Raw genomic sequence first — 27,848 nt, forward strand, 5'->3', positions numbered from 1 at the left:
ACCGGCAGCAGTAGCCTTTTCAGGAAGGAGTACAGAGGAAAAAGCACCAACCCCGCAGAGAGGAAGTGAGGAGAAGCTGCAACTAGGGTGACCAGATGTCCCAATTTTATAGGGACAGTCCCGATTTTTGGGTCTTTTTCTTACATAGGCTCTTATTACCCCCCAACCCAATTTTTCACATTTGCGGTCTGGTCACCCTCGCTGCAACACCCGGGGCACTTTAAATGAAGAAACACCCAGGAGGAGGGGAAAGATTGGTGAAATATGCCACAAAGATGCTAGAAATGGCAACATGCCTCACATCACCCCACTCCTAGAAAACTGTACTGGTAGATAGATGAACAATTGGGGTGGGGGACTGTAATGTGTGAGAAAAGACTGGTGGTGGGCTCCACAGGTTCAGATAAGCATTTTAGGATCTCCTGGCCTTTGGAGTTCTTTCATGACTGTTCTCATTATTTACATTTATAATGCTTATTGTAGGAATTACCTGCTTTATACATACATTTATTTTTGCAAAGTTGCATTATCGTGACAAATACACAAATGGATGCATCGTAATGATGCAGTGTTTGAGCACAGACTGTGAGGCTTGGTGGGTTTTGGTTTTTGCCTTCTTTAAGGACAGCTTGAAAACTATCAATTTACAGGCCGGGATAATTAAGATATTCCTCTGTAAGAGATCTATCACTTGAATGCATACATAACCTGATGGGGGCCTAGATGTTGTGCTCAATTAGTGGATTGCCCTTGAAAAATATCTGATCTGTTGTCCATATTTCAGATATACATCTCTACCTCGATATAACGCTGTCCTCGGGAGCCAAAAAATCTTACCGCGTTATAGGTGAAACCGTGTTATATCGAACTTGCTTTGATCCGCCGGAGTGCGCAGCCCTCCCCCCCGGAGCACTGCTTTACTGCGTTATATTCGAATCCGTGTTGTATCGGGTCGCGTTATATCGGGGTAGAGGTGTAGTTACAGGGAATCGCCTGTTTTGACCATAACAGATCTGTGCAAGTCTCAACACTTATTAAATAATTTCATCATTATCAACACAAAACAGACACTCCATATATAGCACATAGGAATGTACTGGTTTTGCAGAACAGGTAAGAGAAATATTTGAGCAAATGGTCATGTTGTGGGCAAAAATAAGCTAATTTCTTATTTACTAGTGACTGGTGCAGGGGAACATTGCAAGCTCTAGGGTGAAAAAGTAACATGCACTTGCTTTGCTGCAATGCTCTGTACCTGGAGATGAAAGAGAAGATTGAAGCTCCAACTGGCTCCAAATGTAGTAGCCCAATTATTAAGCAACACAGGAGGATGAGAGCACACCACTTGAGTGCTCCATATACTATACTGGCTCCCCTGACAATTACCCTCCGTGTGCCGGACCCTGCTATTTCCGTGACTACCACTCTCCCTGAAACCAAACATGACAGATGCAATGAACAAGAACCCTGCCAGCTTTCTTAGGAGCAGGCCCTCTACTTTGGAAACCTTGCCAGGTATCAGGATGGCCACAGAAGGTATCACCTTTGGAGCAAAATGAAAAACCCTTTCCAAAATTGCAACCTAAAAAGTCACTAGCCTCACTTCGCTGTGACACAGTCGCATTTAGAACCCTGCCCAGCATTTTAACTAGTACACATCTCTTACTTAAAAAAAACCCCAAACCAAAACAAAAACAACTAGACATGTCCTAATGTAATACAAGACAGGATGGAGATTACAGTCCTTCAGATCGATTTCTGCTCAGACACCAAGGTTAGGGTGCATTAGATACATCAATCGTCATAAGGCCAAATGGAAAAAACAACAGATTTTAAGAAGGTGAAAAAGCAGGAATGCTGGTCTCATACATAAGGTCACTAAACACCACTGGGTAGCTCTTCATCAGTGAAGTTTTGAAGGAAGAAAGAAAAGCAGATACTTTTAGAACAGTAGCGTCCAACTTGTGGCCTTTGAGACTCTAATTATAGCAAATGAGAGAGCAAATTTACATTTGATCATGAATGGAGAAGACGTTCCTCAAGCCCTGCCCTGCGATGTTTAAATGCAAGTGTTTAGTTCAGCGCCAACACCATCTTCTTCCCAAACGTCTCTCACCACTTCTGCTGCAGTCCCAAGAGCACCCCTAACGGGAGCCAGCAATGCTCGGAGCAGCTGCTCAGCAGCACCTTGCTGGCTGCCTAATGCACTGCAAAGGAGGGAGAAGAGAACAGCACTAGCTGCTCCATTGCTTACTTCTCTGCCAGGCTGGAGAAGGCCCCAGGAGACCAGGGAAGGAGCCTGACTGGCTCTGACTGAGCTTAGGGGAGCTGTTCTTACCTAAGGGCTCCCCTTCTCCAGTGTCATCAAGGGCACCTCAGGAGAGGGAGAAAGAGAGAAGCGGAGATCCAGCAACCAATTATAGCATCCTGATTCTCTGCTCCAACACCAATGCAGCTTAGAGCAGCCTGAGCAGTGCTCTAACTTGCTCCAGCTAGCAACAGTTCCATACGAGCAATATACTATCTGGGGATAGCTAGAGTACAGCACAGTCCAGCCATTTCACCTTCCAGGTCCAAACATGGCCCCTTGAACCAGGGGCTGGCTTGGTAGCTGCGTGCCTGTTGTGGGCTTCCACACACCAGAGGAATCCCAAACAGATGACTTGAAGTGTCCACTAATTTTGTGCCCAACTTGAGATACCAATGAGCTGATTTTTCAGAGCACTAACATTTGTACGGCACTTTATATGTTCGAAGAACAGCTCCCATTGATTTCAGTTGCAGCCGCAAGTGCCTAGGACTTCTGCAAATCAGGCTCCAGATGTCTCAGGTTGGGTACCCAGAAAATGAGGAACACAGTTAGTGGCCCCGTGTGAAAAACTGGTGTATATGACATGCCTAGCATCATGTACAAATTATATTGGAGAGGAAGGGATAGACTCCAAATCTCCAAAATGGCATTCAGCTGCCTTAACCAGGAGGCCAACCTCTCCTGCGTACTCTGTCTCATTCAATACACACCTTCTACTGTCATTCCCTGAGCACTATCCATTCTGTGCACTTTAATGAGGATGGATCTTGTAGTAAAATAGTTTGTGATCATGTAATTAAAGACTGTGTCATAATGCATGCACACAAAGGGGATGAATTGAGCTTGAACAGGCAACTTTAATTCTGGCTCTTCCTAGCTTTTGAGTGCTTGACTTTGTAAGCTAAATAACTGTCTTTCAAAGTAGTTTTTTTCCTAAGTTTGAAAAAAAAAAAAATTGAAAAAACAGAAATTACACTATATTGAACTGTATTATTATAAGCAACCGAAAAAATGGAACGTGTTCAGCAACCTTAACTTTATAGCTCTGCCTAGAATAATGTAAATTTTGTAATATAATTGTACGTTTGCACAAAGAAGGCTTGGAAAGATGCAATAAGGTATGTGTTCTTGATTTTAAAAAAAGACAAAGGTACATTTGTGCCTACCAAATTGACGTGTTTTGTGGGGGGTGGAGGGTCTGAAAGAAAAAGGTCAGCCCGGTCTTAAGACTTGCTCAGAAATTCTGCCAAATTTAGCAAGGCTTTTGATTATCATCATGTGTTGTAAATACCAGTCCCACAAGTCAGAATTGCCCAGTTACACAAACAAGTCATGTTTTGACATGTTTGTGTAACTGTATCTAAATTCAGACTAGCCCAAGGGCAGGGAATTCCAAAGCAGGGCTCTAAATTATTTAAATTTGAATTAGAGTTGATAACTATTAGCTGATGTCATGCTGGCATAGTATCTACCCATCATACATACCATCCTTTGGATAATGATCTCTGTTAGCATGTTGTTTTCAATATGGCTATTGTAATTTGGGTGCACCATTTAGCAAAACCTGTTACAACCTAACATTTTTATGCAATCTTAGCTATGGAGTCATTACCAGTCCTCCATAATAATTATTAACTTACTCATCTCCCAATAAGGTATTAAATAAAAAAAAGGGCAGTGGATGAGGTCTCACGTTCTTTCTCAAAGCTGAAGTAATATTTGTAGTTTCCTTAGTAAGAATGTATTTGGGGCAAATGGCACCAACACCTTAATATTATATTAGTTAAATGCACTGTTCACAAGTTACACAATTGTTATCTTTATGTTTGAGTTAAATTTTTGTGGGCTGCAGTCATTTGTTAGGGGTGGAAGGTGGATCTTCTGACTTCTTCCCCATTTTCATTATATTGATTGCAGGGGGATAAAAATTTCTTCTCAGAGAAAACTTAACTGATGTCTCTTCCCTGCCTCACAAATAAATGAAAAAATATAGGAACACTTGGGATATGATTAATGCTTAGGTACTTCTTGGGCACAGTGTCTGTGTAAAATAAAATAAAAAGTCTTGATTTGACTCATTTCCAAGAAAGCAATTAGATGAACAAACATGTATAGTAATGTATTTTACTGGCAGGATGACTAAGAGTTTAGGAATCTTTATTAATCTATAGTCTAGGAGACAAACATCTCGAATGAAGCAAAATCATGTCAGCTATAAAATCTTTTAAAAAAAGTTAAGTCTTATTCTAGGTACAGTACTTGCAGGCATTTGGCACTTTAAAAAAATATCTGTGTAGGCCCCCTTAATCATCCTCTGATGATTTGCTACAGGGCTATTCTTAGTCTTAAAAAGATCAACCACTATTTTATCTGCTGACATTGATAGGTTTGTCTATAATGCTGGATAACCAAAACTTTGGACATAGCAAGCAGGCGTGTCTAAAAATTCTGTAGTTTAGGGGGATGCAAGCTCAGCTGAAAACTGATGCTCCACGGCCAATGATAGACCAATTAAATTAAAATCCTCAGTAACTAAGGCCCCAATCCTGCAATGTCATATGCATGAGCAGACCCCTGCATCTGGCCCTGTTGAATTCCAGATATGGCATCTGTTTGTACACTAAACAAGACTTTGAACATAATCTCTAACCCAGCAAACTAATCAATCGTGCCTAAATACCCTACCATCTAACAAGACATTTTTTGTTTAAAAACATGTTTGAGTTTTATTTTAGTGTCCTACAGTATCTTTTGTCACACTTCCATGCAGAAACTAAAGCAAAATTTAGAATGTGCATAGGGGATATTATTTTTTTGTACTGTGGTAATATCCAAAGTCCCAATCAGGATCCTGGCTTCATTGTACTAAGCACTGTACAAACAGAAGGAAATCTGGAACAGTTTACAGCCTAGTTTAAGACAAGGCACAACAAGTATGTGTGACAAACAGCAGAAAGCATGGAGATGCTAAGGGGAGGATAACAGTAAAAAGAACACCATTCCATAGGCTGGTGAACTGTACAACATCATGAGCTCAAAACATTTTTTGATTGTATATATAATTAAAATATACATCAATCCACAATTAAATAGCTACAAGCCCTTCCCCATCTCAGGTGTCTAATCGTGCTTCTCTGTTCTCCTCTATATCCGTATAGACCTGCCATTAATGTTATTCAGAGTTACACCCATGCACAAAGAGGAGATGAGACCTCTCTGTTTAATTGAAATAATTATCCAACATCTAATGATTAATTTTAGAAATTTCCTATTATGGACAGGACCTTGTCCCATAAGAAGGCCCTGAGTAAAAGGAAAATAGGCAATGTTTGGGAGGAAAAGGAATCAGCAAGTAGATGTTAGGGCACTTGTGCAAGCAGCAGCAACTATTGGCAACAGAAAAGAGTATTGGGTACAGCACAGTGTTTCTCCCATGCCATGTAGAGATTTGGGTGACTCAATCAGCGAAGCGCACAGACCCGTTGGCCATTGTACTTCCATGTCCCTGGACCATTCATATTTTCCTGTTCGCTCTGTAGGAATTTTTGGCGAGCTGGGGCAGTGTGTCACACCATGGCACACAAGGGGGTATAGAGTTCTCATTATGACTACGTTTACACTTATGGCAGTGCATAGAATACAGGCAATACACATGTTGCTACATGCCCCAGAGAAAGGCAGGCTGTGTCCACACTGGTCACTGCGGTGTGTAGCCACACACATAGCAAGGAAAAGCTCCCACCAGCAAGTGGGGAGGCAGAAAGATGCTAAAATTAGCACTATAGACATGGAAGGCACTGCTTGGCCATGTGTAGGATATACACTGGGAGTTCAGGCACGTATGACACTCGACTAACCTAAACCATGCCTCACCGTCTAAACTACTACCCTATGCTAGCTGGGCATGCGTTGTCTGTATTCTACAGGCTGCCATAAGTGTAGAAGTAACCCTCTCTCTACTACCTGTGCCCTCTTGTAGTGCAAACAAGGTGGTGGTTCTACTTTTGGGTTTTGCTACCCCCGCATGTGTATTTGTTTGTTAGTGTTTTTTGGAACTGGGAGAACAGGATTTACCCCATGATTAGAATACATTTACTACATAAAAATATACACAAAGAAATAGCAGGAGTGTTTAGTAATGCCTGTGACAATTTCAGTGTCAATGTAATTTCCCAACAGAGGCCCAGTCTGCAGATACAATATCCAACTGAAAGAATCTGCTTTGAAACTTTCTGATTTCCAGGGCTGCGTAGTGGCAAAAACAGTCTTACTCCTACTTTATATCCTCCTATTGCAAAGGTGGCAGCTTCCTTATTAATGTTTTTATTATGTTTAAGAGTGATTCTTCTTTCTGATTAGATCTAGAAATTAATAACTTAGAAAGACGGTTACTTACCTTCTGTAACTGTTGTTCTTCGAGATGTGTTGTTCACGTCCATTCCACATTAGGTGTACGCGCGCCGCGTGCACGAACGTCGGAAACTTTTTCCCTCAGCGGCTCCCGTCGGGCCCGCAGGGTCTCCCTTCCCGCCAGAGCGGCGCCCCGCCCCAGCGTATATATACCCCTGCTGGCCCGACCCTCCCTCAGTTCCTTCTTGCCGGTGACTCCGACAGAGGGGAAGGAGGGTGGGAAGTGGAATGGACGTGAACAACACATCTCGAAGAACAACAGTTACAGAAGGTAAGTAACCGTCTTTTCTTCTTCGAGTGCTTGTTCACGTCCATTCCACATTAGGTGACTCACAAGCTTACCATTGGAGGAGGGTAGGAGTCAAGGAATAACAGATTGAAGCACCGCCCTGCCGACCATCGCGTCATCTCTGGTCTGATGGTGGATCGCGTAGTGGGCTGTGAAGGTATGAACCGACGACCAGGTGGCTGCCTTGCAGATCTCCTGAAGCGGGACCTGCGCCAAGAAGGCCGTCGAGGACGCTTGGGCCCTAGTAGAGTGAGCCCGGATCGGAGGTGCAGGCATGTGGGCGAGCTCGTAGCACGTGCGTATGCAAAGCACGATCCACGCCGACAGGCGTTGCGTTGAAATAGGCTGGCCCTTCATTCGTTCCGCAATGGCCACGAATAGTTGGGTCGATTTACGGAAAGGCCTGGTACGGTCCAGATAGAAAGCGAGCGCCCGCCGCACATCGAGGGTATGCAGGCTACGATGGCGCGGGTCCGTATGGGGCTTGGGGAAGAACACCGGCAAACAGATGTCCTGCCCCATGTGAAAACTCGTGACCACCTTAGGAAGGAACTTAGGGTGAGGCCTGAGTTGCACCTTATCCTTATAAAAAACAGTATACGGGGGTTCTGAGGTGAGGGCCCTCAGCTCCGACACCCTCCTAGCCGAGGTGACAGCCACGAGGAACGCGACCTTCCATGAAAGGTGCATGAGGGAGCAAGAGGCCAGGGGTTCAAAGGGGGGCCCCATGAGCTTAGTGAGGACCAGGTTGAGGTCCCACGGGGGTATAGGTGGGCGAGTGTAGGGGAACATCCTATCCAGCCCCTTGAGGAATCGGACCACCGTAGGGTTGGAGAACACGGACAGCCCCAATTCCCCCGGGTGAAATGCCGATATGGCGGCTAGATGCACCTTAATAGAAGCGGGGGCCAGGCCCTGGCGCCTAAGGCTCAGCACGTAATCCAGGATCATCGGTATCGAGGCCCGCAAGGGCTGGGCGCGCTGAGACTCACACCAGAGGGCGAAGCGCTTCCACTTGGCCAGGTAGGTTGCCCTTGTGGAGGGTTTCCTACTACCCAGGAGGATTTGCTGGACCTCCTGGGAGCACCTGTGCTCCGCCTCATTTAGCCAGAGAGCAGCCATGCCGTCAGATGCAGCGATGGCAGGTTCGGGTGGAGTAGGCGACCTCGATCTTGTGTTATGAGGTCGTGATGGAGGGGGAGGGTTATTGGAGAGGCCACGGACAGCTCTAAGAGAGTTGTGAACCAGTGTTGGCGAGGCCACGCCGGGGCGATGAGAATGACCTTCGCCCTGTCCCTGCGGGTCTTTAGAAGGACCCTGTGGATGAGTGGGAACGGGGGGAAGGCGTATCGCAGGCCCCTTCCCCACGGGATTGTAAAGGCGTCCGCCAGAGAACCCGGACTGCGGTTCTGGAAGGAACAAAACTGTGGGCACTGGCTGTTGTCCATGGTGGCAAACAGATCCACCTGGGGAAACCCCCACCTCAGGAAGACTGACCGGAGGATGTCCCGCCTCAGCCGCCACTCGTGCGTGAGATAGGACCAGCTGAGGCGGTCCGCCAATCCGTTCTGGACCCCGGGGAGATATGCAGCCCGGAGGTGTACTGAATGGGCTATGCAGAAGTCCCAGAGGAGGAGTGCCTCGCGACAGAGGGGAGAGGACCGGGACCCACCCTGCTTGTTTATGTAGAACATAGCGGTAGTGTTGTCCATCAGAACTGACACGCCGTGCCCTCTTATGGTGGCGTGAAAGGTCTGGCAGGCGAGGCAAACCGCCCTCAGCTCCTTCAGGTTGATGTGAAGCGACTGTTCCTCCCTGGACCACAAGCCCTGAGTGCGTAGGTCCCCTAGGTGCGCCCCCCAACCCAGGTCCGACGCGTCTGTCACCAACGTCAGAACTGGTTGTGGGGCAGCGAACGGGACCCCCGCACAGACCTGCTGTTGGTCGAGCCACCAACAGAGGGCGTCCGAGACCCGAGCCGGAATCGTGACAACCATGTCTAATGGGTCGCTGTTGGGGCGATATACCTGGGCCAACCACAGCTGCAGAGGTCGGAGCCGGAGGCGGGCGTGTCCAACCACGTGGGTGCATGCCGCCATGTGCCCCAAGAGCTGTAAGCAACGTCTGGCCGTGGTCGTGGGGAATCTCTGAATGGAGGTCACGGCCTCCTGGATTGCCCGGAAACGAGATACGGGAAGGCTCGCCCTCGCCGCCACCGAATCCAGGACTGCCCCTATGAATTCCAGTCTCTGTGTGGGGACTAGTGAGGACTTGGGCACATTGACCAACAGGCCGAGATCGCGGAACACTTCTAGCGCCAATGTCACGTGGGCGTGAACCTCTGCCTCTGACCGGCCCGCCAGGAGCCAATCGTCCAGGTATGGGTAGACGCGCATCCGTCGCTTCCGAAGAAAGGCCGCCACCACGGACATGCATTTCGTGAAGACACGTGGGGCCGTTGCCAGGCCGAAGGGCAAGACCGCAAACTGAAAATGGCGCTGCTGGATAGTGAAGCGCAGGAACCGCCGGTGGGTCGGGCGGATAGCGATGTGAAAGTACGCGTCTTTCATATCGAGGGCAGCGTACCAATCCCCCGGATCCAGGGAAGGAATGATGGTACCGAGGGAAACCATACGGAAACGTGGTTTTTGCAAGTACTTGTTCAGCTTGCGAAGGTCCAGGATAGGACGGAGGCCCCCTTTTGCCTTGGGAATGAGGAAGTATCTGGAATAGAACCCTTTTCCTCTGAGGTCTGGAGGAACCTCTTCCACCGCCCCTACAGCGAGGAGGGTCCGTACCTCCTGCATAAGGAGTTGCTCGTGAGAGGGGTCCCTGAAGAGGGATGGGGGGGGGTGGGAAGGGGGGGGGCGAGGAAAATTGGAGGGCATATCCTGACTCTACCGTGCGGCGGACCCAATGATCTGATGTTATATGGGACCAGGCACGGGAAAAACGGGATAGGCGGTCCCTGAAACACAGGGGAGGATCCGGGGAAGAGATCGGTACGCTGTCCTCGATCGCATCTTCAAAATCCTTGTTTATTGCCCGGCTGCGGCTTGCCGTTGTTATTGCCCTGGCCTTGACCGTGGTTAGGCGTATTGTTGCGCCTACGCCTATTGTCTCTGCCCCGTCTACGGTAAGGCTCGTGTCGAGGGCGAGGCTGGTATTGCCTCTGTGGAGGCTGTGGCTTAAAGGGTTTCCTCTGCGTCACGGGGGTATGCATCCCCAATGACTTGAGGGTAGCCCGCGAATCTTTGAGGCCATGGAGCCTGGCATCAGTCTGCTCCGAAAACAACCCCGTCCCTTCAAATGGAAGGTCCTGGAGGGTGTTTTGCACCTCTGGAGGAAGACCAGACACTTGCAACCACGCTGAACGTCTCATCACCACTCCGGACGCGATAGTCCTGGCGGCCGCATCGGCCGAGTTGAGCGAGGCCTGTAAAGAAGTCTTGGCCACCGCCTTTCCCTCGTCCACAATGGCCGCAAACTCGGGCTGCGACCCCTGAGGCAGGGCCTCCTTGAACTTGGACACCGACGCCCAGGAGTTAAAATTATGTCTGTTGAGGATCGCCTGCTGGTTCGCGATCCGCAACTGGAGGCCTCCCGACGAGTAGACCTTCCTGCCGAAGAGGTCTAATCGTTTCGCCTCCTTGGCCTTGGGGGCCGGGGCCTGCTGGCCATGCCGCTCCTTTTCGTTGACCGCCGAAACTACCAGCGAACATGGGGCCGGATGGGAGAAGAGGAAGTCAAACCCCCTGGATGGGACGAAGTACTTCCTCTCGACGCCCCGTGCGGTCGGTGCAGAGGAGGCCGGCGTCTGCCACACAGTCTTATAGCTTGACTGTACGGTCTTTATCAATGGAAGAGCAATCCTGGAGGGACCCTCCGGGCTGAGAATGTCTACCATGGGGTCCTCCTGCTCGACCGTCTCCTCCGCCTGCAACCCCAAGTTGAGGGCCACCCGGCGGAGCAAGTCCTGGTGTGCCCGGTGGTCAATTGGGGGAGGGCCGGACACTGTTGTGCCCGCCACGGCTTCATCTGGTGAGGAGGAGGAGGTCATGGCTTTTTGAGCGTCCTCATCCTCCTGTAAGCCCTCCTCAGCGGGCTGACCCTCCGGGGTGCGTCCCCTGCCCTGGGCCACGGACGGTGCCTGGCTCGGTGCCGAGTCCGCCCTCTCGGCCTCAGGCGGTCTGGAGACCGTAGCCTCCGCACGGGAGGTGGGACGGCACCGTGGGGAGCGGGACTGGTCCCCCGAAGGGCCCGACCTCGAAGTTCTGGATGGCGGGCCTTGCTGGTGATAGGCCCACGGGGTCCAGAACGGCCACTGTCCCGGATGGCTCCAGTGTGGTTGCCAAGAGGTCTCGTGCCGTGTAGCGGAATGCCCTCTGCGATCGTACCTCGACCGCCCCGAGCTCACTTCCGACACAAGCGACGGCGACCTGCAGGGCCACGGCGGTGCCGTGGAGCGGTGCCGATCCGGTGTCGGGGAGCGGTGCCGTCGGGACCGGGACCGTGAGTAGCGCCGTACCGATCTGGATCTGGAACGGTACCGTTGACCGCGGGACCGGGAACGGCTGCGGGAGGACGGTCTTGGGGTCCTCGCCGTCGAAGCGCCCCGGTGCCTGCTCGGGCCGGGTTGCTGGGACAGTGCCTCGCTCGCGCCGGGGCCCTTCTGCGTGGAGGCCCGTTGCGCGGCGGGAAGCCGGGAGTCCACCGAGGCGGAGCTCGACCGGGACCGGCGCCGGGAGCGGTGCCGAGATGGCGACCGTGACGGGCGCATCATCGCCGGCTTGCCCTTGGAAGGCAGCCTCGGCGGAATGTCTTTGGCGCGGAGTGTGCTGACGGAGGACAATTCAATGAGGTCCTTCGCCGCCTCAAATGTGTCCGGGGTGGAGGGCTGTTCCAACAGTTCCTCCAGCCCCTCCTCCTCACTCGACGCGCTTGTCCCGGGGCTCGACGGGCCTTTCGGCGCCGGAGCCACTGGTACCGGGACCTGTGCCGGGGCCGGCACGGCCTTGGGCGCACTAGCGGTCTTCGTAGGTGCCGCCTTCTTGTGCGGGGAGCGACCCCGGGCCTTGGGCTGGCTCTTGGGCTTGGCCGGCGAAGCAGATCGGTGCCGGGCGTGATCGCGCCGAGGCGGCACCGCAGGTTTAGCCTGCACCGCTTGCGTTGGGTCGCGGACCGATGCCGGGGCACTTCGCACCGACGCCGACGGTGCCGTGGGAGCGGAGGGCTGTAACGCCATCTCCATGAGGAGCTGTTTCAGGCGAAAGTCTCTCTCTTTTTGAGTCCTGGGCTTGAAAGCCTTACAAATCTTACAGCGCTCCTTCTGGTGAGCTTCCCCCAGGCAACGGAGACACGACTCGTGCGGGTCGCTCACTGGCATGGGCCTGCGGCACGTGGCACAAGCCTTGAAGCCTTGGGCGTGCGGCATGCCCCGCTGCCCAGGGCCGGTGCCGGGGTTGACCAAACCCCTATCACCAAGAGTTTGGTTGGTCTTTGTAACAACTAAAAACTACTTAACTCTAACACTTACTATAACAAAGAACTGATAACTACTGCTAATGACTATGCTAAGGGACACTCTCGAGTTGAGAGAAGAGCTGTTCCAACGTCACCACGGGCGGTAAGAAGGAACTGAGGGAGGGTCGGGCCAGCAGGGGTATATACACGCTGGGGCGGGGCGCCGCTCTGGCGGGAAGGGAGACCCTGCGGGCCCGACGGGAGCCGCTGAGGGAAAAAGTTTCCGACGTTCGTGCACGCGGCGCGCGTACACCTAATGTGGAATGGACGTGAACAAGCACTCGAAGAAGAATTGTTAATTATTATTAAGCTGCATGCTGTGTACTTGGTGCTACATACATACCTAAGATGACACTGGAGTTTTTTCTATAAATGTTTCTATAAATTAGTCTCAATGGTAAGAGAGGAAGCATTTTAGGGCCAAATTCAGTAAGAATAAAATAAACATCCATTTTTGTCTTAATAAATCAAACAGCCAACTGCACTTTTTACTGAAGTTGGGTATTACTAAGCAGTCAACTAACCTTAGAAGATTTCCTTCGGCTTCTTCTTGTCCAAACCACCACTAGTTTATCTGGCTGCCTGTTGAACACACAAAAACAATTTAATTTACAGTAACCCCGTTAAATAAATGGTTGACCATAAAAATTACATCCTCAGTGAACAAACTATATTTTACATCGAGCATTATTTGAAAAGCACTCTCAAGTTTAGTCATTTAACAGGAAAAATAATTCTGTGCTTACAGCAATCAGTACAGCAATATCAACCCGCATATTCTGCTCTCCCTGAATGCATACAACTCCCAAAGGCAAAGCAGAGTAGAGTAGAGAACTGCTCTATAGATCTGCAAACAGGATCCTGTCCACAGTTTGCTTTTGAAAGTCTGGCTTCATTAAGTGCAAGCCTTTGAAACCAATCAGCACACAAAATAAACAAGCACAAAATTCAGTTGGATTCCTAATCAGATGGTACTTGAAGAGGATGTGTGCAGAGGGGGAACAATTGCAATCATGGCTTTTTTTTATTTATATATTTATATTTTTATACTTACATATATATATAAACCAAAAGCTTGAAAGCGCTTTTCCAAAAAAGTACCTTCCTATGCGATTACCTTAGAAATATCAAGAGCATCAAGTATTGTATTCCCTGATTTTGCTTGAGGTCTTCTTGAGGGATCAGATACACCTCTACCCCAATATAACGCGACCTGATATAACACGAATTTGGATATAATGCGGTAAAGCAGCGCTCTGGGGGGTGGGGCTGCGTGCTCCGGTGGATCAGCGCGTCAGCGTGTCTGGCTCCGACACGCTGCTCTGAGCGTGCTGACTATTAATAACGGAAATGCTCGAGGCCAAAGCAAGTTCGATATAACACGGTTTCACATATAACGCAGTAAGATTTTTTGGTTCCCGAGGACCGCGTTATATCGGGGTAGAGGTGTACAAAGAATGGGATCTTTCTCTGCTTTTAATTGAAGGGACAAACTGTTGAATCTTTAATAAAGAGATCTCTCCTGACATCGTTTGTCAGGCATTGTAATTGTTAGCATCTATTAAGTTCAACAAAGAATTTTAAAGAGTGTGAATAAAAATCACTTTCCCTTTCAATTTCTCAAGTTTTACTTCCTTGCTAATTGTTACAATCCTACTCACTCTTGAGTTGTCCAAAAGCCTTCCAGGGAAATCAGGGTAGACAAACACCAGAAACTTCTAAAAGAAACAATCTCCCTCCCCTCTTTATTTTTTAAAGGTCAGATCTTCTTTATAAATACAAAAAAGGGGGTGGGGATTATCTCTAATAAAGGAACATTTCCCAGTATGATGCAATCAAAACACTGAGTAAATGAGGTTAAAATAAGGACAATACTGCACGCTGGACATTTTAAATTGGTGTTATTGAACGGCAATGCTCAGACCATTTTCTTGTTGAATTTATAACACTTAATATTCTCCAATTCTTTTTTAAGTGAAAAACCAGCCATTTTTGTAGTAAAAGGGGTCCCTATGAATTAGTTACAACATTTATATACTTCCTCCTCAAACTGTTAGTAATTTCTGCAAGCTACAATAAGAACATAAGAACAGCCATACTGGGTCAGACCAATGGTCCATCTAACCAGAATCCTGTCTTCCAACAGTGGCCAATGCCAGATGCTTAAGAAGGAAATGAACAATTATCCAGTGATACATCCCTTGTCATCCATTTCCAGCTTCCAGCAGTAAGAAGCTTGGGACACCAAAATATAGGATTGCATCCCCGATCATCTTGGCTAATGGCCATTGATGGACCTATCCACCATGAATTTATTTAATTCTTTTTTGAACCCACTTATACTTTTGGCCTTCACAACATCCCATGGCAATGAGTTTCAGAAGTTGACTATGTGTTGTGTGAAGTAGTACTTCCTTTTGTTGGTTTTAAACCTGCTGCCTATTAATTTCATTGGCTGATCACTGATTCTTGTGTTATGTGAAGGGGTAAATAACACTTCCTTATTCACTTTCTCTACACCATTCATGATTTTATAAATCTCTATTATATTCCCCCTTAGTCGTCTCTTTTCCAAGCTGAAAACTCCCAGTCTTATTAATCTATCCTCACCTCCCATATCCCTAATCATTTTGTTGGCCTTCTCTGTACCTTTTCCAATTTTAATATATCTTTTTTGAGATGGGGCAACCAGAATTGTACACAATATTCAAGGTATGGGTGAACCATAGATTTATATTATGGCATTATGATATTTATCTATCCTTTCCCAATGGTTCCTACCATTCTGTTTGTTTTTTTGACTGCCGCTGCACATTGCGCGGATGTTTCCAGAAACTATCCACAAGGACTCCAAGATCTCTTTCTTGAGTGGCAACAGCTAATTTAGACCCCATCATTTTGCATGTATAGTTGGGATTATGTTTTCCAATGTGCATTACTTTGCATTTATCAACACTGAATTTCATTGGCCATTTTGTTGCCCAGTTTTGTGAGATCCTTTTGTATTTCTTTGCTGTTTGCTTTGGACTTAACTATCTTGAGTAATTTTGTATCATCTGCAAATTTTGCCACCTCACCTTTTTGCCAGATCATTTATGAATATGTTGAACGGCACTACAGATCCCTGGGGGACACCGCTATTTACCTCTCTCCATTCTGAAAACTGACCATTTCTTCCTACCCTTTGTTTTCGGTCTTTTAACCAGTTACTGATGTATGGCCTGGTCTACACTATGAGTTTAGGTCGAATTTAGCAGCGTTAAATTGAATTAACCCTGCACCCGTCCACACAACAAAGCCATTTACTTCGATATAAAGGGCTCTTAAAATCGATCTCTGTACTCCTCCCCAATGAGGGGAGTAGCGCCGAAATCGACATTGCCATTTCAAATTAGGGTTAGTGTGGCCGCAATTCGACGGTATTGGCCTCCGGGACCTATCCCACAGTGCACCATTGTGACCGCTCTGGACAGCAATCTGAACTCGGATGCACTGGCCAGATAGACAGGAAAAACCCCGCGAACTTTTGAATTTCATTTCCTGTTTGCCCAGCGTGGAGAGCACAGGTGACCACGCAGCAGAGCTCATCAGCACAGGTAACCATGCAGTCCGAGAATCGAAAAAGAGCACCAGCATGGACCGTACGGGAGGTACTGGATCTGATCGCTATATGGGGAGAGGATTCCGTGCTAGCAGAACTACGTTCCAAAAGACGAAATGCCAAAACATTTGAAAAAAAACTCCAAGGACATGATGGAGAGAGGCCACAATAGGGACTCACTACAGTGCTGCGTGAAAGTTAAGGAGCTCAGTCAAGCCTACCAGAAAACCAAAGAAGCAAACAGAAGGTCTGGGTCAGAGCCGCAGACATGCCGCTTCTATGCTGAGCTGCATGCAATTCTAGGGGGGGCCGCCACCACTACCCCACCTCTGACCGTGGATTCCGAGGAGGGGGTAATCTCAGCCATGCCTGAGGATTCTGCGGATGGGGAAGATGAGGAGGAGGAGGAGGAGGAGGAGGAGGAGCTTGTGGAGAGCACACAGCACTCCGTTCTCCCCAACAGCCAGGATCCTTTTCTCAGCCTGAATGAAGTACCCTCCCAAGGCAGTATCCCAGACCATGAAGCCATGGAAGGGACCTCTGGTGAGTGTACCTTTGTAAATATAAAACATGGTTTAAAAGCAAGCGTTTTTTAATGATTAATTTGCCCTGAGGACTTGGGATCCATTCGCGGCCAGTACAGCTACTGGAAAAGTCTGTTAACGTGTCTGGGGATGGAGCGGAAATCCTCCAGGGACATCTCCATGAAGCTCTCCTGGAGGTACTCCAAAAGCCTTTGCAGAAGGTTTCTGGGCAATGCAGCCTTATTCCCTCCTCCATGGTAGGACACTTGACCACGCCATGCTAGTAGCAAGAAATCTGGTATCATTGCATGACAAAGCCTGGAGAGTGATATCGTTCATGGTAACCTGGTTGAAATACGGGAATTTAATTAAGGGGACAGAGGTGGCCGTTCCTACTGGGCTGTTTGCCTGTGGCTGAAAAGAAATCCTTCCCTGCAGTTAGCCAAGCGGGGGGGGGGGAACACATTGGCGCTGAGCTTTTCGCGTTTGGGTAGCAGGGATCTTCCCTGATACCAGCCACGTGGTGGGGGGAGGGGTAAAGCGATCATCCCAGAGTATTGGATGGGGGGGGTTAGTTTGGTTTCTGCTGCTGCCCGTTAACAGGAAAACCGCAGCACTCAACGGGCTTTGCTTGGTATGTGGAAAGGAGGGCGCTGCTTTTATGAAGGCTGCAAAAGCCGAAAGACAATGGCTTACCATGGCCGCATGCAAGCCGAATTCTGTTGCCCGGACCTGCGTCTGTGATCTCTAATACCAAAGCCACAGGCACTCAATATTAAGATGCAAAATGCAACCTTGTACCGAAATCACATGTGCTATGTAATGTGAATAGTGTTGTTCACCGTGAAAGAGTATAAGCATTGTTCTGTAAAATGTATCTTTTTAAATACTTCTCTCCCTTTTTTCCCTCCCTCCCGCAGCTGCAAATTTTTCAAGCCTCCCTCCTCCGTCCCGAAGACTATCTCAGATAAGGCGGCGGAAAAAAAAAAGACGCGAGACGAAATGTTCTCTGAAATCATGGAATCGACCCGCAATGAAAGACCTCATCTGAATGAGTGGAAGGACACAGTATCAAAGTACAGAAAAGATGCCAGTGAACGTGAGGACAGGAGGGACCAACGTGAGGACAGGAGGGATGCTTGAGATGAGAGGTGGCGGCAGGAATATCAGGAGGCGGCAGGATGCAACGCTGGGGCTGCTGTGTGAGCAAACGGACATGCCCCGGTGTCTGGTGGAGCTTCAGGAATGGCAGCAGGATCACAGAGTGCCGCTGCAGCCCCTGTATAGCCGCCCCCTCCCCCCTCACCTTGTTCCATAGCCTCCTCACCCAAACATGTAAGAACATGGGGGGAGGGGAGGAAGAGGCTCCATGCACCCTCCCACTCCACCCCAGTGGACAGCCCAAGCAAAAGGCTGTCATTATTTTGAACTTTTTTAGTGGCCTTTTCCTTCCCTCCTATCCTCCTCCCAAACCCCACCAGGGCTACCTTGTCAGTTCTCTCCCTCTTTTTATAATCAATTAATAAAGAATACATGATTTTAAGATAGTGACTTTATTTCCTTTGAAAGCAAGCTGTGATCGAAGGGGGAGGGTGGGTTGCTTACAGGGAATGAGTCAATCAAGGGGGCGGGTTTTCATCAAGGAGAAAAACAGAACTTTCACACCATAGCCTGGCCAGTCATGAAACTGGTTTTCAAAGCTTCTCTGATGCGCAGCGCTTCCTGGTATGCTCTTCTAATCGCCCTGGTGTCTGGCTGCACGTAATCAGCGGCCAGGTGATTTGCCTCAGCCTCCCACCCCGCCATAAAGGTCTCCCCCTTACTCTGACAGAGATTGTGGAGCACACAGCAAGCAGCAATAACAATGGGAATATTGGTTTGGCTGAGGTCTGAGCGAGTCAGTAACGTGCGCCAGCGACCCTTTAAACGTCCAAATGCACATTCTACCACCATTCTGCACTTGCTCAGCCTGTAGTTGAACAGCTCCTGACTACTGTCCAGGCTGCCTGTGTATGGCTTCACGAGCCATGGCATTAAGGGGTAGGCTGGGTCCCCAAGGATAACTATAGGCATTTCAACATCCCCAACGGTTATTTTCTGGTCTGGGAAGTAAATCCCTTGCTGCAGCCATTTAAACAGAGTAGTGTTCCTGAAGACGCGAGCATCATGAACTCTTCCTGGCCATCCCACGTTGATGTTGGTGAAACGTCCCTTGTGATCCACCAGTGCTTGCAGCACCATTGAAAAGTACCCCTTGCGGTTTATGTACTGGGTACCCTGGTGCCAAGATAGGGATATGGGTTCCATCTATCGCCCCACCACAGTTAGGGAATCCCATTGCAGCAAAGCCATCCACTATGACCTGCACATTTCCCAGAGTCACTACCTTTGGTAGCAGCAGCTCAGTGATTGCTTTGGCTACTTGCATCACAGCAGCCCCCACAGTAGATTTGCCCACTCCAAATTGATTCCCGACTGACTGGTAGCTGTCTGGCGTTGCAAACTTCCACAGGGCTATCGCCATTCGCTTCTCAACTGTGAGGGCTGCTTTCATCTTGGTATTCTGGCGCTTCAGGGCAGGGGAAAGCAAGTCAAAGTTCCATGAAAGTGCCCTTACGCATGCGAAAGTTTCGCAGCCACTGGGAATCATCCCAGACCTGCAACACTATGCGGTCCCACCAGTCTGTGCTTGTTTCCCGGGCCCAGAATCAGCATTCCATGGCTAGAACCTGCCCCATTAACAGCATGATCTCCAAGCACCGGGGCCCGCGGTTTGAGAGAATTCTGTGTCCATGTCCTCATCACTCTCGTCGCCGCGCACCCGTCGCCCCAGCCTCCTCGCCTGGTTTTTCAAGTCCTGGTTCAGCATAAACTGCACGATAATGCGCGAGGTGTTTACAATGTTCATGACTGCTGTCTTGAGCTGAGCGGGCTCCATGCTTGCTGTAGTATGGCGTCTGCAGTGTTCACCCAGGAAAAAAGGCGCGAAACGGTTGTCTGACATTGCTTTCATGGAGGGAGGGGTGAGGCTGTACCCAGAACCACCAGCGACAATGTTTTTTGCCCCATCAGGCATTGGGATCTCAACCAGAATACCAATGGGCGGGGGAGACTACGGGAACTATGGGATAGCTATGGGATAGCTACCCACAGTGCAACACTCCGGAAGTCGACGCTAGCCTCGGTACATGGACGCACCGCCAAATTAATGTGCTTAGTGTGGCCGCATGCACTCGACTTTATACAAACGGTTGCCAAAAATCGAATTCTGTAAATTCAGAGTAATCCCGTAGTGTAGACATACCCTATGAGAAGAACCTTCCCTCTTATCCCACTGATGCTTACTTTGCTTAAGAGCCTTTGGCGGGGGACCTTATAAAAGGCTTTCTCAAAGTCCAAATACACAATAGTCACTGGATCACCTTTGTCCACGTTAGTTGGCCCCCTCAAAGAATCCTAATAGATTGGTGAAGCATGTTACCCCTTTACAAAAGCTGTGTTGACTCTTCCCCAACAAATCATGTTCATCTATATGTCCGATAGAACAATAAAGAGCAGAATTTTCAACCAATTTGCCTGGTACTGAAGTTAAGCTTACTGGCCTGTAATTGCCAAGATGGCCTCTGGAACCTTTTTAAAAAATTGGTGTCACATTAGCTATCCTCCAGTCATCTGGTTCAGAAGCTGATTTAAGTGATAGGTTACATACCACATTTAGTAGTTCTGCAATTTCCTATTACAGTTCCTTCAGAATGCTTGGGTGATTATCTTCTGGTCCTGGTGACTAATTAGCATTTAATTTATCCATTTGTTCCAAAACCTCCTCTACTGATATGTCAATCTGGGAAGAGTTCCTCAGATTTGTCACCTACAAAGAATAGCTCAGGTGTGGGAATCTCCCTCACATCCTCTGCAGTGAAGACCGATGCAAAGAATTCATTTAGCTTCTCCACCCAGAATTTACATTTAAATCCCACTAAGGCCAAAACTACCACTAAAAACACAGGTAAAAGCTGGCTTCCCCCATTTTTGTGGCCAGATCAGAATCTGGCCCTCATTCTCTATCTCCATTGAACCCAGTTGCCTTACAGCAGCGGTGGGCAACCTGCGGGCTGCACGCAGCCCATCAGGATAATCTGCTGGCGGGCCGCGAGACAGTTTGTTTACATTGGCACGGCTGCCTGCAGCTCCCATTGGCCAGGAACAGTGAACCGCAGCTGCGGGCGGCCACGCCTGCGGACGGTCAATGTAAACAAACGGTCTCGCAGCCCGCCAGCGGATTACCCTGACGGGCTGCCGGTTGCCCACCACTGCCTTACAGACCCTATGAGCTTTCAACTTGGTGTAAAGTGATCAACGAAATAAACCACTCAAGATGCATTTTTCAACTTCTAAATTTCTGCCTCCTTTGGGGGATACAAATAATTGGCTGGCATGCCCTTCAGCTTTCTCTAAAATCTTATTTGGTGGCAGGGACAGCCTGATCAATGTTGAAAACCCCTTGCTCACTTGCTAAGCACATTATGTTCTCATTCGCCTGCATAACTCCCATTAATGCTAATGGAAATTGTGTGCGCGCCACTAGAAGCAAAAATATACCCCTAAGTGATTTCCTTGGTGCAATCCAGGAATCCAATCCCATGTCTAAAATAAACGCTCTTATTTCACTTTGTACTTTTAAGTTGACTGAGCCTCATTTCAAAAAATAGCTTGTGAGACAAATCCAATTTAACCTCAATAGGCCCAATCCTGAGCTAGTCTCTGGGGACCAAGTAGTGCCAAAGGCAGCAGAAATGCTTTTTCTGCAGTGCCGGTGGCCAAAACAGAGAAGACCCCACACAGAGGAGCTCTGCACGGCCATGCACCACACAAAATGTGAACTCCACAGTGGGAAAAAGCAAGAGAATGCTAACAGGGACTGCACAGATCCACATTGTTCTCCCTTTCCACCAAAAAAGGAACAGCAGCTAAGCAGCAGGCCACTTCCACTAATCCCTCTCAGCCTAATCTAAGCATTAGTTGGCAGCAGGCTGGCAGCACAGGTGCCCCAGGTAGGAATAGCCTGTTATGCTGTGTTAATTCACAGCTCCCTACAGACAGTCCCTTCACTTTGCTTTGCTCCTTGCATCAGGTTTGTATTCATAGCCCCAAAAGTTTTCAATAGGGGGGGGGGGGAGAAGGAGAAACAGGTCTAAAAACCAAGGATATTACATAAAAAGAGAAAGAAGAAACATCTTATCCAGGCAATACCGCCACTTAAATATTTTCACCATTTAGTAACAGAGTAGCTCTCCGGAGCGAATCAGTTATCTACTTCCAACAAACGTTACACACACACACACACACACACCCCTCTCTGAAAATAATGTGGTTTTTTTCGTACTAATATTCAAATATGACAGGTTTGCCCAGCGGCATGGGGGAGATTCTTAAAGGCACAAATGGGAGTTTGCTGCCCATTTCCCATTCAAAATCTCCCCCTTGTGTTTACGGTGACCAGATTTTCAAAGGAAAAACCAGGACACCTGTCATGGCAGCACACACAAGATGGGGGCCAGAGAGGCATGCACCAGTGAGTTGGCAATTGGGTGAGGGAGAGAGGGAAAGTGTGCCTACTTCTCTCTCTCCTCTTCAGCCAAGCAACACCTCCACCGCTCCTTCCTCACTACACAGTGGATTTGATGCCGGGGGGGGGGGGGGGGGAGAAACAGGAAAGGAAAGAGGGCTGGCGGCTTGAAGAATCATGTGTAGGGGATGCTGTCTGGGAGGCCTCACGGTTCACGAAATCCTAGGCAAAACACTCCTTTTGTAAACCTGACAAATACTGCAACCAGTCAGAAAAACCTCAACATTCCTGTTTTTCAGAGACATGGTCGCTACTATCACTGCAGCAGGAACTCCTCTAGTGGCATGATGTTTACAGTCACATGGAGTTATGAAGGTGAGTCTGTAAAGTAAAAGGACAAGTGTGTGTGTGTGTGGGAGGGGAACGAGAGGAAGAGTCTCAGGCTCTTGACAAAAATGCAGATGACCTCTCCACCTCCAAGAACAATACTGAATCTCACTGGGTGTTTTAAGAGCTTGTCTACACTTTAAAGTTATATCAAATTATGTTTTTCAGGAACAACTGCTCTGAGCACAGGGAATTTATACTGTTTAATTACGCTTACTTAAGCTACTTCAATTTTGATTCATTGTACTCACATAGCGATGCATTTTCTCCACAGCATCCTGGGCAGGTACCCCATGATGCAATGTTCCTCCACTATGCTGTATGCATTCTGGGATTTTTCTCACTGCATGTTGTGGGATACCGAGTAGAAGCCACTGGAATTCTGGGAGTTGGGAGTCAAATGAAAAAATTCCATGATTCCTCCTGTCATAACTATAAAGGGAAGGGTAACAGCTCTCCTGTGTACAGTACTATAAAATCCCTCCTGGCCAGAGACTCCACAATCCTTTTACCTGTAAAGGGTTAAGAAGCTCGGGTAACCTGGCTGACACCTGACCCAAAGGACCAATAAGGGGACAAGATACTTTCAAATCTTGGGGGGGAAAAGGCTTTTGTTTGTGCTCTTTGTTTGGGGGTTGTTCACTCTTGGGACTGAGAGGGACCAGACATCAATCCAGGTTCTCCACATCTTTCTAAACAAGTCTCTCCTATTTCAAACTTGTAAGTAAATAGCCAGGCAAGGCGTCTTAGTTTTACTTTGTTTTCTCAACTTGTAAATGTACCTTTTACTAGAGAGTTTATCTTTGTCTGCTGTACTTTGAACCTGAGACTAGAGGGGGGTCCTCTGAGCTCTTTAAGTTTGATTACCCTGTAAAGTTATTTTCCATACTGATTTTACAGAGATGATTTTTACCTTTTTCTTTAATTAAAAGCCTTCTTTTTAAGAACCTGATTGATTTTTCCTTGTTTTTAGATCCAAGGGAGTTGGATCTGTATTCACTAGGAGTTGGAGAAAGGAAGGAGGGGGGAAGGGTCAATTTCTCCTTGTTTTAAGATCCAAGGGGTTTGGATCTGTATTTCACCAGGGAATTGGTGAAAGGTTTCTCAAAGCTTCTCAGGGAAGGGAATTAGCTTGTGGGAATGGTGGCAGCGGACCAGATCTAAGCTGGTAGTTAAGCTTAGAAGTCTTCATGAAGGCCCCCACACTTGTACCCTAAAGTTCAAAGTGGGGATACAGCCTTGACACCTCCCCTTTCATCCGGCTTTTGTGACCCAGTGCCATTTGAAAGTGCAGTCAGGCAGCATGGAGGAAACACTGCTGAGCACTGCAATGCTGAGTCATTAATAGAAAGAGGCTCCTGCACATGTATTGGCAGTCATGCAGTCAGATGGCTTTGGAGGACTTGAGAGATAGCTGTGGGGATGCCATAGCAATACACAGGCACAAGAGGAGAAGGAAATTGAACAGTTACTTCTGCGTGAACTTTTCCTGAAGCAGTTTCACTGGGTAAGCCACCGCTTCTGGACTCAGCCAACTAGCACAGACTGATGGTACAGGATAGCACTGCTGAGCTGGGATGACCAGCCGTGGCAGCAGAACTTCAGGATGACAAAGCCCACTGCCCTACAGATCTGGGCAGAGCTCACCCCAAGCTGCAGTGGTGGAACACCTACATGAGAACTCCCATGAATGTGGAGAAGTCCATGGCTATTGCTATCTGAAAACTCACCACTCCCAACTGTTACAGTCAGTAGCTAACCAGTTTAGTGTTTGCAGAACAACTGTCAGGAAGATTGTCATGCAGGGGTGTGCTACTATCAGGAAAGTGCTGTTCCCCGGGTCATAAAGCCTGTCAATGCACAGGACATTGTTGACGGATTTTCACAATTGCAGTCACCAAATTGTATTGGGGCCATTGATGGGACCCATGTGCCTATTCTTTGCCCCCCACACCAAGACTCAGAATTCATCAACGAAAAGGGGTATTTTTCTCCATGGTGCCTTGAGACCTGGCTGACCACTCTGGAAGGGTCACCATTATCAACCTGGGGTGGTCAGAAGAGGTCCATGATGCCAGGATCTTTAGAAACACTGGCTGTTTTCTGCCATGAAAAATGGAACTTTTGCTCCCACTATGGACATTAATGATGTTGTAGTTCCTCCTGTCATTCTGGGACACCAGCTTACCCTTTGCTTCCCTGTCTTATGAAGTCTTTTACTGGATACTTGGCTAGGAGAAAGGACTTGTTTAACTATCGTCTGAGTTCCAAATGCAAATTCTATTGTCCTTCTAGTTAGAGGTTATTGAGCAATGTCTGCCTCATATGATAGCTGCTTAAGGTGGTATACACAACCTCTGTGGCAGCAAGGGAGAGAGTGTTTCGCCCATAGGTGTCAGGAGAAGATGGACAGCTTTAACACATGTTATGAATACCTAGAGAGGCAGCTTCTCCTAAATGCTGCAATTGGTTAGAGACACACTATCAGGGGTGCTTTAGCCTCAAAGTAGGCGCTCAGAGTATTGTTGGGAAATCATATATGCTTTTGCATTAGGATTTCATTTTGCTTTTATGAAGTTTTTCAACTAATTTCTTGACATGTTTAATGCTTGGTGTAAGGATGTCTTTATGCTTTGAGCAACAATTTTATGGACATTTTAATAAATAATAAACCAAGTTGTAAATAAGAAAAAAATTACACTGCTCTACAGCCAAAATGCTTCTGAAATAAATGTAGTCAAACTTTACTAATTCTGGGTCACTGAGAATGAAAATGATGCTTAAAATTGTTGATTGGCTCTAGTTTTCAAGATATGCTATTGGGTCAGTATATACGACCCTTGACTTGGGAATGGCGGAGGATAAGTGAGTTATAAAGGGAAGGGATCTCAATTTAAACCAGAAATGACTAAAATACATCTTTGACTGGATCTATGAATAAATCTATGACTGGGTTTGGACAGTACTTGCTTTTTAGGCAAAACAATGAATGATGCAATCTGAAGCTGGTATTGCGTCATACATGATATGAATTGCATCATGTTATTCCTAGAAGTCATGGATGATGCAATCATAACGAAGCTTACATCACTCTGCTGAACAAATTGCCCTATATCAGCTCTAGAAATCATAGTGTCGTGCTCTCTTATTTGTCAGTGTTAGATTTTGAAAAGGGACACATTTCTGTTTAGCCAAAGTGAGCAGAGATGCCTCGTACTTGTGTGAACAGTGCAGATAACTTCTGCTATGTTTGTGGTGAAGTGACTTTTGCATCACAAAAGCGCAGTATAACCACTATGGTTAAGAAAGCCTATCGCCTTTATTTTGGCTGCAAAATTGGAGATCAGGACAAGAGGTGGGCCCCACACATATGCTGCAACACTTGTGCAACAAATCTTCGCCAGTGGTTGAACAGGAAAAGGAAATCTATGCCTTTTGCAATGCCAATGATTTGGAGAGAGCCAACAGATCATACCAGCAATTGTTACTTCTGCATGGTGCCTCCAGTTGGGAAAGGTGTGTCAAAGAAGAAAAAGTGGACTGTGCATTATCCAAACATTCCATCAGCTATACGCCCAGTACCCCACGGAGAAGGACTGACGGTTCCTGATGCACCAGAATCATTCTCACTTGAGTCAGACGAGGAAGAGGAAGAGGATGAAACTTCTGGTCCTGAACCATCAATGTCACAGGACCCACATTTTCTCCCATCCTCCTCCTCTGAACCACACCTCATAACACAAGGTGAACTGAATGACCTTGTCAGGGATTTGGAACTACCCAAGAGTAAGGCAGAGCTGTTGGGCTCCAGACTACAGCAGTGGAATCTCCTGGCAGGTGATGTTAGGATTTCCATGTTCCGTGACCGTCAAAAGGATCTTGTCCCATTCTTCTTCATGGAAGGTGATCTTGTAGCCTGCAACAACATCGATGGTGTGATGGCAGCCCTCAACATCGTTCACGATCCAGATGAGTGGAGACTGTTCATTGATTCATCGAAGACGAGTCTTAAAGCTGTTTTACTGCATAATGGCAATGTTTTGCCATCAATTCCAGTTGGTCACGCAGTCCATATGAAGGAAACCTATGACAACATGAAACAACTTTTGAGGTGCATAAACTATGACCAACATCAGTGGCAGCTTTGTGGCGATTTGAAGGTTGTTGCTCTCTTGCTTGCTCTGCAGACTGGATACACAAAGTACTGCTGTTTTCTCTGCAAATGGGATAGTCGTGCAAGAGATTCCCACTACATCAAGAAAGACTGGCCACTCCGACAGTCATTGGAGCCTGGGAGGACAAGTGTTCAGCATCCACCACTTGTTGAATCAAGGAAGATTTTGTTACCACCCTTACACATCAAGCTGGGTCTGATGAAGAACTTTGTCAAGGCCATTGACAAAGCACAAGCAGCTCCGGGGAAAATTTCCAAGGTTAAGTGAAGCGAAGATAAAGGAAGGTGTCTTTGTTGGTCCTCAGATTCGTGAACTTCTTCGAGATGATGCATTTGACCATGCACTGCGTGGCAAGGAAAAGACGGCATGGAAAGCCTTTCAGTTAGTGGCAATAAATTTTCTCGGAAACAACAAGGCAGACAACTACAGGTTGTTGGTGGAAAACCTCCTCAAGGCATACAAAAGCCTTGGTTGCAACATGTCACTAAAGATACATTTTTTGCACTCTCATCTAGATTTTTTTCCACCGAACTGCGGAGCAGTGAGTGACGAGCACGGTGAGCGATTTCACCAGGACATTGCAATAATGGAGAAACGCTATCAGGGCAAATGGAGCCCATCAATGCTTGCAGACTATTGCTGGACAGTGACAAGAGATGCTCCATTTAATGAATACAAGAGACAAGCCAAGAAGCGCCAAGTAGACACTGAATAGGACTAAACTATGTACAGAATAGTTTTTTGCCTTTTGTTTCATAATAAATTTTATTTATATAACCCTTTTACTGATTTTTAAAGTGTTACATAAACAGGACAGGTGAAATATTTTCATGTAAACCAACCATAAACACATGAAAAGACCTAGGTTTACAATTTATGATTAAAACTCTACTATCTACACAATATACATAGACCTAAAATGTAAAAACTTAAATATCTTAGAAACAGTAGCCAATCAGTTGTTTTAATTGTCATATTTGAATTCAGCACATCAAAATACATAATAAATAGCACATTTTATCTCTGAAGCAGACGACTTCTCAAAAATTGTAGACCAGTGTT

At 47.4% G+C, this 27,848-nt stretch overlaps 1 protein-coding gene across 1 annotated transcript in view; it reads right to left on the bottom strand.

Annotated features, from left to right (window-relative positions):
* Positions 1–27,848, bottom strand: part of EHBP1 (EH domain binding protein 1) — a 331,567-nt gene that overhangs the window by 260,977 nt on the left and 42,742 nt on the right. Inside the window, exon 3 of the mRNA XM_065400845.1 lies at positions 13,058–13,115. Within this exon, the coding sequence (XP_065256917.1) occupies positions 13,058–13,115 (58 nt within the window). The remainder of the gene's footprint in view (positions 1–13,057; positions 13,116–27,848) is intronic.

Source organism: Emys orbicularis, chromosome 3, assembly GCF_028017835.1.
Source record: "Emys orbicularis isolate rEmyOrb1 chromosome 3, rEmyOrb1.hap1, whole genome shotgun sequence".
NCBI classification, from domain to species: domain Eukaryota; kingdom Metazoa; phylum Chordata; order Testudines; family Emydidae; genus Emys; species Emys orbicularis.